Below are 17,583 nucleotides of genomic sequence, written 5' to 3'. Positions count from 1 at the left end.
TTGCATGTGGAGTCACTTACTTAAGTACAATGACCGAAGAAGGGACAAGCACGCAATTTCAAACGTGATTCGCTTGTATTGACTGGCGGGGAGCATATACAAAACACGTAAAGGTATGCCGAGGAACCATTCAACTGCTTTGTTTCGAAGGGGACATTGAAGGAAAAGAGGTCACAGAGGGTGACAATTACACCCCCACCGCTATTCCCAACTAGAATAATTTTAAAAATCTCTCATACAAACAGTGTTTTTGTTTACTCTCAAAACAAAGGCTAGTCCAGTGTGAGAATAATTCCAAAATGGAAACACACACAGAGGAACTGCATCCAGCTCTGGAAACGTGGAGAGACACAGACGGCGAAATAGGGCAAAAAACACACAATGCCACAAACATTTGGCCCACAAGCGCGACAAACACGCTCGCATTTGGAACCAAGACGACGCGGAGCAACTCTGACTTTATCTACGGTTTCACGCTTAGAAATCAATGGGGATTGTAAGAAGATTCAATTCAACACTACAGCTAAGTCAATGCCTAGTCTGGGATACTGAATGGAAACCCTTATTGATATATCTTTATGTCCAGTTCATGAGTTCTGGATGACTACCCCTATATAACACCCCTCTCTTAGAATCCCCCTGACCCCACTGAGCCAAGAAGTAGTTCTGTTTTGCAAGTTTAAAAGGTTTATTTGAGAAATAAGACAAAATATAGATACCACGCTTTTATAATAAATTAATAATCGATATCGCCCTTATAAATATAATGTTAATCAACAATGGGTAATCTGACACTAGCACACTTCTTTATAATCAATGAGGAGTTAGTATAGGATGGATCAAGTAGCAAAAATACTTTTATGATTTCAAGGGAAAAGCAATGAGGAATAAAATGCAGTACAGAAATACTTGAGATGATTTTAGCAAAAGATAATATAATCACTTTTTCTCTGGCAATTCACCCCCCTCCCCTATGCAATGTAAGACATGGAAGTAGATGGAAAGAGGAGCACACCGTTCTCAGGAATGCAATCAAATACAATACGAAATTCAGTTCCCCCCCCAGCAAGCTTAGAGGAAACCGGTATGAGTTTTAAAACACAGGCCCAAGTGCTTTGAATGTGGTGGCAATGAAGTGAGAAATATGCTGAAAATGCTTTTAATTCCCTTTAGGAGGTTCAGGGTGAGTGAGAGATACTTGGGATGAGCTCGGGCTCACTTTAGCAATGATTCAGAGATGGTGATTAAGAGGCAAACAAATTTTTAGCAAGGAAAGAAATGACTGCTGATGGTTACACGTGGCTGGGTTTTTAACCAAATCGCAAATCGCGGTAAAATTCGCGAGTGCGTGAATCGTGATTGCGGAAGAAGTATAAGGAGTAGGAAGTCGGTAGTTTTTCGGATTTAAAGTAACTCAAATTGACAAGTGACAGCTATGCAGCTGCAGAATTGACAAGTGACAGTGGTGCAGCTTTACAAAATGACGAGTGACAACTTCTAGGAGGCAGTTCTGGTTAGATTAAAATAGTTTGGACTAGATTATTTTAAACTAAGAGCTTATTTCTGTCACAATCTGACCTAAGTACTCACAATATATTTTGGAAGGACTGGACCTCGTCACGGATCTGACAATCAGGCTAGCGGCACTTCACAGTGATCTGGTCTCTGGGTCTGCAGTTCTGCACGGTCTGGTCTGGTCTGGCACTGGTCTGGTCTGTCCGGATACAGCGGTCTCTGCACGGCTCCTGGATCTCTGCACTGGTCCTGGCAAAAGTTCTTGGCAAGGGATTCAAGCAGCTCGCCCGGCTGTGAGTAGCTTGCAATGATTTGAGGCCTGCTGCAGAGAACTCAGCTTGTGGTTTTAGGCCTCTGATTTAGGTTCTAAAGTATAGATTCTAGGTTCTGGAGTATGTAGCTTGAGTCAGTCTGGAACTGGTATCTTCTGGATGTTGTGTGGTCCGGCAAAACGCTCTGCAGCAACTGGATTTGAATGTCTCTACCTGTCCCAGCAGTCTCTTTTTATGTGTTTTGAAAATGGGTGTGTGCCTGGGCCTAGCTAAGCCTGCCCCTCTCTACTTGTCATTGGCCCAATTCTCCCCTCTCCCATGATTAGGGGAAGGAAATGTGAGTCAGAGTGATGCTGTAGGTTTTATGGGTCAGAGGATCCTCCCCTGGTCAGTTTGCCCACAAATCTATATTTGCTTCAAATACATCCTTCCCAGATATACAACTTGTTGAAATTACATGTGCACATTATATATTCCTTATGATCCATGCTTGTCCGCCTCTGATCTTCCTGGGGGCTTGCATTAAAAAATGACAACATTTTGCGCTTTTTAACTGGTTTTGCAATATCGGACATTTACCCAAATTTACACACATGTGCGCAAGGAGTATGGACATGAATTGATGAAGTGTCCGATTTTTAACATGCGGACATTTGGAGTGAGACCCTATTTTCCGCTAGCAACCCCTCAGAATACACCACAGGGTCCTAACGCATCTCAAAATGTTCACAGAAAAATCACAAAAATAATGATATTACTTATATAATTCTGACAAGTCCGCACTATGAGTTATCTATCTTTTTAAAATTATGCTCTGGCCCAGATGGGTGTGGTTTAGGTTCCAAAGCACATGGGGGAAGCTTCTGCCTGTCCCCGCCTCCAGCTCGGGTGGCTCCCAGAGGCACTTCTCCTCCCACTTCTCCCAAGAGGAAGCCACTTTTACAACGCCCCCAATATAACATTTGCCTGAGTCCAGGACAGGTCTTTGTTCACCTCCCTGTAGTCCCCAGATGCTACACCCCTAATCTAATAAGAGAGGTGACAACTCCTTTTGGCAAGGGGAAGAGTGGCTGAGCAGGTTTTAACTCCTGTGGGGGTAGATGTCAGGCAGAATTCAGTTTCATTAAGCCAGGTTTCAGCTAAAATGTCACTTTTTGTTCCCCGGTTTAAGTCAATACAATTTTTACATATGCAGCTAGAATGCTGATTCTAAGTTCAAAACTATGACATTTTAACAGTTACAAACTATGTGACACTCAAAAGTAGGTCACTCAGTTAATTTAAACATTTCGATTTTGGTGGTTTTAATCCAGTTTCAGTTAGGCTGCTGACATGCATAGCTCAGCCAGTTTTGTTATGAACATTGTTTTGGGCTCTTCATCTTCCCAGATTTTGTATGCACACATACTTCATTCTGCCAGATGTCCGCTGGTGTTCAGTGAGATTTTTGGATGTGTTGCAATGTTTGAAAATAGGCATTTTGAGCTGGCATTCAGAGAAACCAAAGGTAATTTTAAAGCGTTTTTGAGCTAACAGGCGCTGCTGTTTTACCTTTGACACCCATTCCACTCATGGCACCCTGGCCCATCATGCTCGCACTGGTGGGTGGCGAGTTAGGCAGCCATTTTGGTGTACGCGCAAACTGCGTGGTTCTCCTGGATTCTGGCGCACATGTGGGCTTTTTGGCCATCTTGGATTTTCTAAGCCCACAGCACCAAATGTTGCACCATGATAGCTCAAACGTGGGTCAGGACACCCAACAGGATCAAGGCCGCCGTGGTGGAGCACATACATGATCCACGGCCGCATGGGAGGTGAAGCACAAAATTAAGAATATTGTCATGGGGGGATAGCACAGCAGCAACGCGCTCACCTTGGAAGCAAGACAACACGACACAACACAGAATCTGGGCAGACAGCGCAAAAGGTGAGAAGATTTTGCATCTTCAACAGTCACCAGGAGGAAATATCTAGGTAGCAAAGATAAAAGGGGTAGTGGTTGAAGCTATATAGACAAGACCAACCAGCACCCGGGAAACAACATCTTTGGGCAGGACGAAACAGACTTCAAGCAAGCAGAAGTCACACGTGACCAGCAGTCAGGAGTACCAACCAAGATTGGCATGGGGAAGCATATCCTTGATTGACACAACTTATGTGGACTGCAGCAGTTGGGGTCAAAGTTTGTCAGCCCAAAACCATAACGCAAGACAGGGGGAACATCCGCATCAAAAGTCTCTAACACACACTGTAGAATTTGCCTTATCCCTAATCAGTAAGGGATCAGAAATCACAAAGAAGGCCGCCCAGTCAAAGGGAGGCAAATAAAGGGAGAACCCGGATTGATGAGGCAATCTCCAGTTGCACGCAGCACTCTGAACGGAATGCAGCAAACTTAGTAGGAGGTTATCGAATATCACAGGCAGCAAGCTCACAAGCCAATTCGAACCAGTCATACTCCTACATTGACACGTGTTATGCGGTACAAGAAGGTGGACTGCAGCGATGATGAACGCAAAGTTTCAACCAAACGCAACAGAAGGCAGAACAACACCCGCAACAAGAGAACAAACACGCGTAAATGTTTTCCAGGACAATTAAGAGAAGGCACACACAGGCGGTGCAAGCCAGATAAACAGTGGCTAGAAAATTAAGAGAATAGGGTCCAATGGAAGCCGATGGACACCAACAAGGATCGACTGAGAACTTCAGGAAAACCCAGCAAAAGAGAAATTAGTAAGGAGACAAATCACCGACAATAGCAAGTCAGTCTAAAAACATATAGAATTTTAGTAAAATAAGGCGAATAGCCCACAAAACACGAGCAAAAACCGGAGGAAGTACTTTTAAGAAATAAGTAAGGCAACAATAGGCCAACGCTGGACAGCCGGGGCCAAAGGGCTGCAAGTAACACGAAACCTGAAAATGCGTATAAAAAATAAGAGTGGACTCGCTGAGAAAGCAGTGGCAAACACCACTCAGCACAACACATCAGGCCAACGCTGGACGGTCGGGGCCAAAAAAGGTGCTGCAAGTAGCACGAAACCTGAAAACGGGTTAAAAACGAAAGAGGACTCACTGAGAAAGCAGTAGCAAACACCACTCAACACAATATAGCAAGTGGCTAACAGCAGTAATAATAGAAACCAAGTTAGTACTTGGGGGCTCACAAAAATAATATGTACAAACCCTAGCATAAGACAGTAAGTAGATTAATAGAAAATACAGGGCCAGTCCACATTGAATACAGTATAAAGTCAAGCTAGGGCGGCAGACCACAAACACTGCGCACGCAGAATGGGCGCAGGGAGAAGGGCCAGAGAAGTCATAGGCCCAGCAGAAGGGCCAGAAGGCCATGTTGGGGGGATCGTAAAGAAGTACGAAAAAGAAGAGTGCTCAGAACCGGTTAAAACCAGAAACGATTAAAGCAGCAGCCACCAGGGCTCCGGGGAAGACAAGGGATAGCCTATCTTAAACCAACAGGCGTTTTAATAAAAGCAGTCATCTGAGCAAGGTTAAATAAGAGTCCAACACATAAGGGTAAGACCATACCAAGCTATAGTCATAGCAAAGAGCTGGACTAATAACAGGCAGAATAATTACAGCATTAGAATGCAACCGGCATGAGCAAGACCAGGTAATGACAAAACCCCCACAAGGGGTAGTACTGGTCACAGGGAAGGGGCGAGCCCCACCTGGAATTGGCAGATAATTTGGCCATTGGTAGAGATAGAGGAGCAACTTTTGGGGGAACCTGGAGGGCCGGTAACCCATCCAGGTGTGGTGGCACGGGCCAGGGTGCACAACCGTGGACCTGGTGCCCAAAAGTGTAAATTATGTATGATATGGTTATTATTATTATGACTATTTATTTTGTGTAATATTAAGTAATGTACAATAAAAACCCACTGCCTTTTTATTGCCAACACTTACACAATGCGTCAGTAATCACTGGGGAAAGATAATATGGGTAACTGTCGCCAGCATCTTGGCTCCACTGGTTACTGGTGGGCAGACAGGATGACTGAGATGCGCTTGGCTCGTGCAGCTGCGTCAGCACTACCAGTTCCTCTTATATGGCTGTTAGGGGCGGTTCAAAGGGCAGCAGCCCTGTTGTTGCCGCCGCCCGCAAGGTTTCTGGATGAATGAGTTTGATTTCAAACACAGATGGTAAAATGTCGAATTAATTAATACTTTCCTATGTTCCCATCTTAATCTTCCCCCTCCCCATAAAGAAGAATCGGTAAGTTGATCAGGCGATGGGGGCAAACATATTTTTAAAAAATGACATCCCAGAAATAGTTCAGAATGTTCAGAAATAGTATTCATAGCCATTTTCTTCGCATTGTCGGCAATGTTGTTTTGCTGGAGTTGGGTTCCAATTGGTTTATAATAATGTAGATCTACTCAGAATCAAAAGTACCAGCTGGACTGGACCAAATTCTCGCTCTGGTTCAGAGCTCTTTGCCTGAGCCACAGTTCCAAGCATTCCAGTGTTGGAGGGTAGGTCTTCAGCTCAAATTTGTTAGCAAACATGCTTTGCGATCTGGCCAGCCAGGCCAGGTCTCCTGGTCCATATACGCACACCGCTCTTACATAACGACCTGTAAAGGGAAAGGACAGAAAGCAAATAGAACATTTATTTAGCACATGGTTATGAATGTGAAGCCTGTAACAAACAGCTATGTTTTATTCATCTTAAGCAAACTAGGACTATATATGCACAACTCCACCAGTATTAGCAATTTATCTGAGGAACTTCGGGCCTTACTGCAAGTATAGTGGTACCGTTAAGACAGGAGGTAGTCCACAAACACTGCGGCCCTCATTACGACCCTGGCGGAAAGGGTTTTACGCCAGCGTAATGCATGGCGTACCTTTCCGCCTTACTACGAGTTCCCGTAGCGCCATGGTGGTTTTTTCGCCTGGTTTTTCCGGGCGGAAAAATCCATGGCGCTACGGGACCTGTTGTTAATTACGCCACCGTAATTTACGGTGGCGTAATTAACGCCTTCCCCACTCCCATTATACCCTATGGGGCAAAAATGGGAATGGGGAAGGGTAAATGGGGATTGGGGACTTACCGCCCCGCCAAGGTCGGAATGGGGTGGTAAGTCCGCCAACCCCCATGGCGGAGTTGGCAGCTCTGCGCCATGGACCATGGTGCAAATTGCACCATGGTCCTCCGCCAGGGTCGTAATGAGGGCCTGTCTGTTTTAGTGCCCACCACATTCCATGTCTGGCTGAGTATAGAACCCCAGCGACCTTACTAAGGAATACTACCAATGGTAAGTACATCTGTATTACAAGGTGGATACTTGCCTTGGAATAACTCCAATTCTTATCTCCACCCAAAGGTAGAGCTAGACATTGTTAAAAGTCCCAAGAACATTTAAAATGTTTCTTCCTGTACTGAAGGGAATGGCAAGTGCTTTCCTTCAATACAGAAAAAAGAAAATTCCATAGGGAAATTAAAAGGCTCTGAAAAAGTGGGCCTCTACAATGCTGACCTTCTCACCACCCTTACCTGCATAAACGGATAATATTTAGCATGTTGTATTAGCAGTTCTAGCCAACTCCTGTCCCATTGCATTGATGCCTTTTGTTTGCAAAGTCCCGGAGAAGATGGTCATCTCCCAACTTCTGGCCATTACTGAGAATAATGACCTGTCAAACATTCACCAATCTGTGCTCCAGCATATGAGAGAAACTCAGTCAGCCCTCATGTTTATGACAGACAACTGCTGCATTTGCCTAATAGCCGTCTTGCCCTCCTCATCCTGCCTGATCTAACTTCGGCCTATGACACGATCACTATTCCACTCTCATTTTCTAGTGCACTATCTACAACTGTGGTGCTCCCCAGGGCTCCAGCCTCTCGATTTCTGGTGAGTTTCCTACCCCTTCTCCTTTTAATTTTTTGCTGATGACACTCAAATCATATTCACGATTGATGGCGACCTTTCATCAGCACCTAGCCAGATCGCAACCTTCCTCCATTGTGTCTAGGCCTGGATGTTTGAAAACAACCTAAGCTTTAATGATGTTAACACTAAAAAGCCTGATCTACTTAGGCTGTTCTACCTCCTTATCTTTTCCATGGCCCTCCGCAATGGGCATCACAACTAATATGGTTTCTTATTAGAGGAACCTTGGAGTTCTCTTCAATAACTCATTTTCTTTATTCCCATTCAGATTCTTAACCTATCAAAAGAAGTTTCACTCCTAGCTGCACCTTCTCAGTTGTATTCTGCCTTTCTTGAATTTCACACATAAGGTGCAGGAGAACGGAGCAATAGTCATCTCGATGCTTTCTGTAATAGCATCTATCTGGGCCTGCCTACGTTCTGCACTAGAGTAATTTAATTGCACTAGAACTGTATTAGAAGCTTCCAGAGGCATCTAGAACGCTATAGTTTGAAGTCAGATTTTTAAAAGCCCTTTTGTATAACTGTGGAGATAATTTTAGGTATTGTATTGTTTTTTAAATTGTGCCTGATTTAAATTGTGTCTGCTTTTGAAAATATGCCTAGGGGATTCCAAGATGGCCGCCGGGACACGAACGACACACGAACAACGTGAGGAGAGGGCTCCCGCCCGGGGCCACCTAAAACATTGAGGATTTTACATAGCAGATCGCAAGGGGTGTCGGATGATTAACGTTAGTGCCTTGTGGACACTGTAGATTCCTGAGAGACTTGCGATGGAGAAGGATTCCTCTTTCAGCTGAGCAACGATCAACGTGATCCTCCAGGGGAGTGGCGATTGCCATATTGGCAGCTAGCGATTCAAGAAGGCCCTGGAAGATTTGAGTGGTCCCCTCTCCCACCAGCAGCAGCAAGGAGTGCTAGGTGTGTTGTGACATGAGTATGCAAAGAGTTGCACCCTATCTTCACTGGAAAATGAACTTTTGGTTCATTGGTGAGATTATCTCTGGGGCTACAACCAAAAGACCAGGGGCTATAGCCCCGTCAGCCCCCCCTAGCAACGCCTATGGCTAGCTCAATCCTTGCAAGAGGTGAGAGGGGATATCAATGAACTGACAGAGAGAGTGGATACCACAAAAAATGCCATCCAAGAACTGGCTGAGGATATGTGCAAAATAGATGCATTAACCAACCAACTTGCAATAACTTAGAGATTCAGAGTGAGGACCGTGAAAATCACTCAAGGAGATCTAACATTCGGGTGAAAGGTCTCCCTGAAGGAGTTGAAGATCGGGACTTAAAAGATACTATGCAACAGGTTTTTGCGGACCTCCTAGAGTGTGAGGCGGGGGGAGAGGTTCCCCTGGATCAAATCCACTGTGTGGGATCTAGGAGAGTGGAACCAGGGGCCGGACCTTGTGATGTAGTTACGGCTCTTCAAAGATATGGACAAAAGGAGGCGATTCTACAGGTGGCTAGAAAGGCAAGTCCCATCAAAGTAAATGGTGCCAAAATACAACTGTATATAGACCTAGCCCAAACTACATTGGTGAATCAGAGAATGATGGGTCCAGTGGTTAAAGCTTTATCGCAGGCTTAAGTATGATATAGATGGACATTCCCATTTGGATTGCTGTTTCCATGGGAGGGATGTCAGCACTGCATTACCTCCTGCGAATAAGGTTTTAGGATTATGAAAATTGAGGATGAAGGGGTTGCCCAACAAGATTCTGGGCCCATACGAGAAACAGTAAAGATTAAACGATGGGAATGGAGAAGAGTACGAGAGTGGTCCAGGCACATCCGCCAGTGAGGGCAAAAATGTACATTATGGACCGATCCTGGAGGGAGGAGGTGGGACTTGGATTAGCCTGGGTATTATCAGAGTCAAAACCACTAGGAGGTCAATCGACAAAGAGGTGATGCTGAGGCAGATGGGAGGTGATTCTGGCACTTGGAATTTGGGGAGAGGATGGGTCCTAGTAGACCTGCAAAATGCATCTCTGGGTGTTTAGTGAGACTCAACCGCCATGGCTTGTTGCATGGGTGAGGTCGGAAATGGGTTGAGTCCGACCGGAGTGTTGGGGGAGGAGAGAAGGGGAAGATGGGAAAGGGGTCGGTTGGGTTGAGGGGGGACAGTTGCCATTGAAAGAATCAAAATACCAAAACTGCCATGGGGTAAAAAAGGGTTCCAATTAATGTCACTGAATATTAGGGGTTTATATTCCCCCGTTAAAAGATGTAAATTAGAAGCCTTTTTAAAGCATGGTAAACTGGACATTGTAACCCTGCAAGAGACCATATACGTAAGAGCGATAGCTATAAATTAAGGATCAAGGGGTACCCTCATATACTGCAATCTAACAATGGGGCTAATAAGGGTGGGGTCCTGATAGCTTTTAAGGGATTGGTTGGGCTACATATTACTGCGAAGGAGGTGGACAAAGAAGGTAGATATATTTTTGCTCGTATCCAGTGGGGGAGGTTATGGTACATGATAGCTACTTTATATGCACCAAATACGGGGCAGGCTAGATTCTTGCGGGGGGCGCTGGCCAAGCATGAAACATTTGCGGTATGACAAATCATATTAATGGGGGATTTGAATGTAGCTTGGGACCCACTGGTAGATAGGAGTGCGACAGTACAATTATCTTATAGGGGCCCCACACAAACTTTACAAACATGTATGACTCAATTGGCTGTAGTAGATTCTTGGAAAGAAACTCAAAGGAGAACCAAAGGGTACATGTTTTATTCCCATGTCCATCGGTCACTTACACAGATAGATTATTTTGGGTGTCAGCCACTCGGATGGGGCAAAATGGATCTGCAGCCCATCAGTTTGTCAGATCATGCACACATATCAATAAATATACAACAGGAACTGGAAGGGTCTGGGCTGTGGTGCTGGAAATTCTAGAGTCATCTACTGGGGACCCGGTCATAAGTAAAGAGGTATGTGATAACATTGGGGAATCATTTGAAATAAATAGGACTCTGGGAATTTATATGTATTTATTTATTTGGATTTATTAAGCGCCCAAGGGGCCCAAGGGCATTGTGGCGCTGTTACAGATTATTCACTTAATACACGTTAGGACCGGTATTTCAGAAGCAGTAATACAAGTTATGACAGATATTACACAGGTAGAAACACAGGATGAAAGTCAGTGCTGAGAGTGTTCCAAGGTTACAGTGGAACGGTGTTGGAGGCAATACATTCGGAAATGGTTTAGTGAAATAGATTTGGAATGTAGGAGCGTACGCTGTGGGATGTTTCCAAGTCGACTATTAGGGGAGAGTTAATTGTGAGGAAGATTCTACGAGAAAATCAGCTCGCCTCAATAAAAGAGTTAGAATCGCAACCGAAGGGAGTACTGAGTAGAATGGAAACAAGCAGGGATGACTCTAAAGAGGGAATTTAGGCACATCAATGGACAATTAGATTTATTACAGACTAAGCATGCCGAGAAATTCTTGTTATATTTAAAACATCGGTATTACATCAAGGCTAACAAAGCAGACCGTATGTTGGCAAGGCAAATGAGGAAGAAGGAGGAAGCAAGGGCTATCCTTCCTATTAGAACGGGACAAGGAACCTTTAGCTCCACTTCGGAAGATATATTGCAGGTATTCACAGAATAAGAATACTATTCTGCACTATATACTACTGATTCCCCAGATGAAGAAGTTCATGCAGTATAATTGAAGCATTGCCAGTTAAAAAAAATTGATTTAGGTGAAAGGGAAGAGCTGGAAGGGGAAATTACTCCAGAGGAAGTAGGGGCAGCTATCTTGTCTTTACCAGTCAACAAGGCTGCAGAACCAGACGGCTTTCCGGCATTGTTTTACAAAACATATAAAGATATATTCATTTTGGGAATTACCTCTCTTTTTAACTCCTTTATTAGATCGGGATGTATCACTCAGACCATGGAAGAGGCAAAGGTAGTGTTATTTCCCAAACCTGACAAGGATAGTACACAATGTGGGTTGTATCGACCCATAGTTCTTATCAACATAGATGCGAAAATATATACTAAAATATTAGCATCAAGATTTGGTTAATTAATACCTAAACTCATTGTTAATGGGAGGCAAACATTTGACAACTTAAGACGGGTGAGTCATCTGATCGGGAAGGCAAATAAGTCAGGGCTTTCCGCGGGGCTAATAACATTAGATGCAGAAAAAGTGTTTGACCGCGTGGAGTGGTATATTTTGTTTCGCACAATAGAGGCTATGGGGTTTGATCCGAGATTTTTACGAATGGTCAAGGCTAATTATCAGTCACTGGTATTACAATTGGCAATCAATGGATATGTTTCTCATGGAATCGGGGTGTCTAGGGGTACTAAGTAGGGATGCCCGTTATCCCGGCCCTGTATGAAATACACTTGGAGTCACTTCTATCTAAGATCCAGGAAGAGAGGAATATCAGAGGCATACAGTTTGGAGGAGTGGAGCAAAAGGGATGGTGTTTGCCGATGATTTACTTCTCATGGCAACAGATTTGGCTAGCTCATTACCAGGGCTAACAGTAGAGTTGGTGAGATTTGGAGAAGTGGCAGGCCTGAAAATCAATATTCATAAATCGGAAATTATGACTCCACAAGGGGGAACAGTATCAAAGGAACGGTTCGTGGATATGGGTCAGTATGTGAGGACAAACAGGGCCCTACGATATTTGGGAGGGAAGATAACTAATTCCTTGGACTCTATCTACCAGGCAAATTATCCCCCTTTATAAGACTCAATCAAAAAGCGGCTGCAGGACCGTAATTCCCTGACAATTTCTTGGATAGGTAGGATTAACATAATTAAAATGGTAGTGCTTCCAAAGGTATTGTATTATTTCCAGGCCTTCAGAAATGTTTTAAGATCCTAATTATGATTGTGGGGAATTTTATATCGAAAGAAAAGAAACCAAGGGTAGATTGGAAAGTACTGACGGCGCCCATAATGAGTGATGGGGTGGGGGCCCCAAACTTAAGAACCTATTATCAAGCGTCCCAGCTGCAGATAATACATGAGTGTTTTGGGGGAACCATGAAAAAATGTGGCTGTGGATGGATAGAGCAGTGGTAGGTAGGCCCCTAGAAGAAGTTTTATGGTGTCAGAAGGCTGATAGGCTGGCTAATATTTATATGAGTAAAATTACAGCTTTGATGGGTGATGTATGGGATACAGTGGTATGGCGGGTGGGTATCTACGTTTCCTTCTCCATTAATGCCCTTTTTTTGTAATCCTCAGTTTACACCGGGAGTAGAGCAGGGAGTCTTTAGGCGATGGGAGGAAGCCGGCTGTCAAAAGATGGTGGGTATGGTGGAGAGCCAAAAGATTAAGACATTCCAACAATGTAAACAGTTTTTCTCTTTACACAAAGAGGAAAGGTTTAGATACACACAACTGAGACATTGGCTGCTACCTGCGGAAAATAGACAGGGGGCAATGAGGGAGTTTACCCCCTTTGAAAAGTATCTGATGACAAATTCAGGTGACCAACATATTGTTACAGCATTATATAGGCTTTTTTATGGATGCCCCAGTTCAGTTACAGTGGGGATACAAGAAACAGTGGGAAAAGGCTTTAAGCAACCCCATATTGGAACAGCAATGTCAGGAGGTGTGGCAGAAAATTCCAAAACTCCTGAGGGGACTCCAGATTTGAGAGATGTAGGTCAAGGTGATGGTCCAATGGCATCTGACACCTGAGAAATTACACACATTTTTTTTCTAAAGTGTCTGGGGACTGTTGGTGGGGATGTAAAGTCATTGGAACATGGGGGCACATATAGTGGGAGTGTCCAATTTTGAAACCATATTGGAATGGTGTTAATACAGTGATGAAAGTTATATTTGGGCCCCATTTACATAGAGACTTTGGGGTGATGTCTTGGATATTTTACTAACAAAATCTAAACAAAAAGCCATAGATGATCTTTATTGTAGCAGCTCTGTCGCTCATTGCTCAATAATGGAAACAAACCCCAGCTCCCACACATAAAAGCTAATAAAAACATTTTTTAAAAAAAAGGAAAATACACCTAGATTTGATTTAGCAATTGTAGGCTCGATTTGAATACTTTTGCGTGTGTGTTGATGTAGCTAGAGGCAATCTGAGTACTAGAGCACTCACTGAATCGTGAGGTGGAGTAACTACAACTCCCAGTCAAATTGTAGTTCCTGGCTCCTTTTGTTGGCCAGCAGGTGCACCAGCGCCCGGCGCGACTGCAGCAAGCCAGTCTTTTCCGGGTACTTAAAGGCTGTGCGGTTAGTCATGTGGTTAGTCACTTAATTGCATTAAAACTGTATTAGTAGCTTCCACAGACATCTAGAAAGCTATAGTTTGAAGTCAGATTTTTATAAGCCCTCTTATATACCTTTGGAGATAATTTTAGGAATTGTATTATTTTATTAAATTGCCTGATTTCAATTGTGCCTGCTCTTAAAAACATGCCTAGATTTGATTTAGCAATTGTAGGCTAGATTTGAATACTTTTGCATGTGAGTGTCGTTGACGTAATTAGAGGCACTCCGAGTACTAGAGCACTCACTGAATCATGCGGTGGAGGAACTTCAACTTCCAGTCATATTGTAGTTCCTGGCACCTTTTGTTGGCCAGCAGGCGCGACAGTGCGAGCCCGACTGCAGCAAGCCGGTCTTTGCTGGTCCTTGTCAGATGCATCAGCGTCGTCGGCAGGCCGCAGGGTAAGGCTTAAACCCTAGTAGTGTTACTTTTGAGGTACCCTATTCTAAGAGATGTTGGAAGGCTGACTTTTAGCAATATGGTTGCTCTGTGGGCAGGGGGGTTTCCTGTTAAAGCTACAGGAGGCCATTATAGGTGGGGGAAGGATCTGCACCCATATCTCAGATATGTAATTTAAATGACAATCTTAAATTATTATTAATGAATACAAGATTCTTAGTCAAACATGCACTATTAGTGGCTGAGTATATCATTGACTTTGATATGAATATCTGTGCCCTTACTGAAACTTGGCTCCATGAGGCAGCCGGACCATCTTTACTACTCGCTACTCCCAAAGATGACTCCATACTTCATGTTAGTAGGGAGAACCAAAGGGCAGGAGGGGTTGCAGCCATTTTGAAGAATAGTCTAGATATTTGGGAGTCGGAGGTGGACGGCCCTATGAGATGTGAAACCTTTTGCATTAAGGTTAGGGCCGATGCTTCTGCAACACTGAACATGATGCTGATTTACTATCCCCCTATCACCATGCAAGACTTAGTCCCCCGTTTGAATTGTTTGATTTGATCACAGCTGAAATGCTCTTCCAAATGGATAATATTGGGAGATCTTAATCTTTGGAAAGTGGATAAAAATGATGTAGCAGCTCTGGAATTAGAAAGGTTCATGACAAGTATGGGCTTTATAGAGCATTTTGATGAACCCACCCATGTTATGGACAATATGCTGGTCTCTTATAAAGTGAATTTGAGCAAACCTAACATTGAGCCGTGCCCCTGGTTGGATCACTTCTTCATTGAGTTTGGTATTGTTCAGGAGCTCAAAATTAGAAACAGGGTCATACAACAAAACTGGTGTGTCTCGAGAAATTTGAAGAGGCTGAAACCTAAGACAGTGCAGGAGTGGATTTCACCTCTTATAATGAATAATTCACTCTTGCATTTCGGTACTGCAAGTTCCAGGGAAGACATCTGCATTGTTACTTGAAACATGCACACTTTTTAACATTTTTTTTTCAAAAACACTATTAGAAGAAAATATCCTCTCTTGGTTTTGTGTGTGTGTTGATTTTATGAAAGGCAAATGCCATTCAACCTGTGAAATTCGGTGGTTATGCAAAGCCAATTTAATGAAATGTGCATATTTTACCTTTATATGCTAATTTTTGGCAACCTAACATCCCATTGCATTTGTTGATGAGTCCCCCCACTTTAATTTTTAGGACATGACACCTGACCTAATGTCTCATTCCTCTGACAGGAAACTACGAGGAAGATGCCAAAGTGGTTAAAGAGACCTATAACCTTATTCAGGATTGGATGTGCATGAGTGGTCTGGCGCTGAACCTCGACAAAACCGAATTTATGGCTCCAGCCATAGACGGAATAAGATGATGTAGAAAATAAAAGCTTCCTAATTGCAGATCATGTAATACCAACTAGAGATAGAATAATAACTCTGGGGGTCTTATTCGATCAAACCCTTTGCATGAAGGCTCAAGTGAGTAGTCTGGTCTCCTCATCGGCATGTTATATTAGACTCCTATCGCATATTCGCCCATTCCTGTCTCAAGAAAGTGGGGAAGACAGTGGCCCGAGCGATTATTGGATCTAAAATAGATTATTGCAGCAGCCTGCTGGTGGGGATTGGGTAGGGAGAGGTGGCGAGATTACAGGTAGCACATAATAACACCCTCCTGGCCATAATGTGGCTGAGGAAATTTGAGCATGTCTCTAATATTAGGATACGCCACCACTGGCTCCCCTTTGAGCCAAGGATTGAGTTTCAGCTACTCACTATCACTCATAAATGTTTGTCAGGACATTTTCCATCTTACATGTGAAATAAGGAAATCAGGACTCTTATATCTAACAATCTAAAACTTTTAGAAGTACCAAGAATTAATTTGGCCATGGTTAAAAGAGTGCATTCTGGGTGGCAGCACCCACGTGTTGGAATAAATGCCCCTTGATCTCAGATGTGGCATGTCCCTGCATAGCTTTAAGAAAAAACTTAAAACCTACCTACTTAGATAACTCATTTTGGCAGTATAGCCAGCACATTTTAGGCCCCTTGATTTGTATTGACCATAACCATCTCCTAGGGACTTGAGTGCCTGGCACCCGTATGCCTCCGGGCCACTCTGGTAGCGCCTAACAAATAAAGTAAAGTAGAGTAAACTGACTCCACCAACTTCAGGTTATCCAGAACAAGGCAGCTAGGCTCATCCATGCTCTCAGACCGCATTACCAGATCACTTCCACTCTGAAATCTCTTCACTGGCTCCTAGTAGAGGTCCAGATCTCCTTCAGACTCCTCTGTATCATCCAGCGACCCTTCTGGGGGCATGCACAAGGCTACTCAATCAATAACATACTTTATTTCGGGATGTAATCCCATAAAAGCATAAAGCATTTTACACATCTATCTTAAAAGACCACACATCAATACAATTGCATAATAAAGTAAAAGTCGAGTCAAAATTAGTAAAAACCTTAAAGTTCGTATAGCGGAAGCATGATCATTCATGCACTTGTATAGAGTTTTCGGAATGAAGTCCAAATAGGTCGGAAAATCGTTCCTTAGTGTATAGGTTGCTTAAGTTCTCACAGTGCATTTTTCAAGAGCATTTGCCCAATGCTGGCTGGCCCGTAGGTTAAGGGCTTGCTTAACTGATGTACTAACATTTCCCTGCATTGTAGTCGGATTGGCAAACCATTGACTCAGTCCTAATTTTGTCAAGACCAATTTCATGTTTTGTAGCCAACTGGGCTTGTGACTGGGCAGAGTGGAGTGCAGCTATTTTACTAACATGACACAGAGCAGACTATTTGATTGCACCAGGGTACCCCTAGTGCATAGTTTCCAATTATTGCCCTTCACGGTCCCTAAGATCGGGCACATCTAGGTCTCTTGCTGTCTGGTGTTTCAGGAGAAAAAGCATTGGGGCAGGATCATCAGAGCTGCCTGTGTCTGTACCAATCTACCTGCCCCGTGTAGAGAAGAAACACGCCAATGTGGTATGATTAAGGTACTAATTACTCTGCTTTTCTGCAAACTCTTTGACGCCTAGGGTGGGACTGATTTTCCTACCCTCCTCTCTCTGAGCCTGCCCAGGCTGACCTCTTTGGGCAATATTAACTCTTTAGTGGCT

The 17,583-nt window shown here is 43.7% G+C and overlaps 1 protein-coding gene across 1 annotated transcript in view; it reads right to left on the bottom strand.

The window, feature by feature from the left end:
- Positions 1 to 833: 833 nt before the first annotated feature.
- Positions 834 to 17,583, bottom strand: part of GCNT2 (glucosaminyl (N-acetyl) transferase 2 (I blood group)) — a 409,881-nt gene continuing 393,131 nt past the window's right edge. Inside the window, exon 3 of the mRNA XM_069613442.1 lies at positions 834 to 6,391. Coding sequence (XP_069469543.1) covers positions 6,201 to 6,391 — 191 coding nt within the window. The 3' untranslated portion in view covers positions 834 to 6,200. The remainder of the gene's footprint in view (positions 6,392 to 17,583) is intronic.

Source organism: Ambystoma mexicanum, chromosome 5p, assembly GCF_040938575.1.
Source record: "Ambystoma mexicanum isolate Mex_15411 chromosome 5p, UKY_AmexF1_1, whole genome shotgun sequence".
NCBI classification, from domain to species: Eukaryota; Metazoa; Chordata; class Amphibia; order Caudata; family Ambystomatidae; genus Ambystoma; species Ambystoma mexicanum.
Note: the sequence above shows the minus strand (reverse complement) of the source record. Positions and strands in the feature narration are given on the sequence as shown.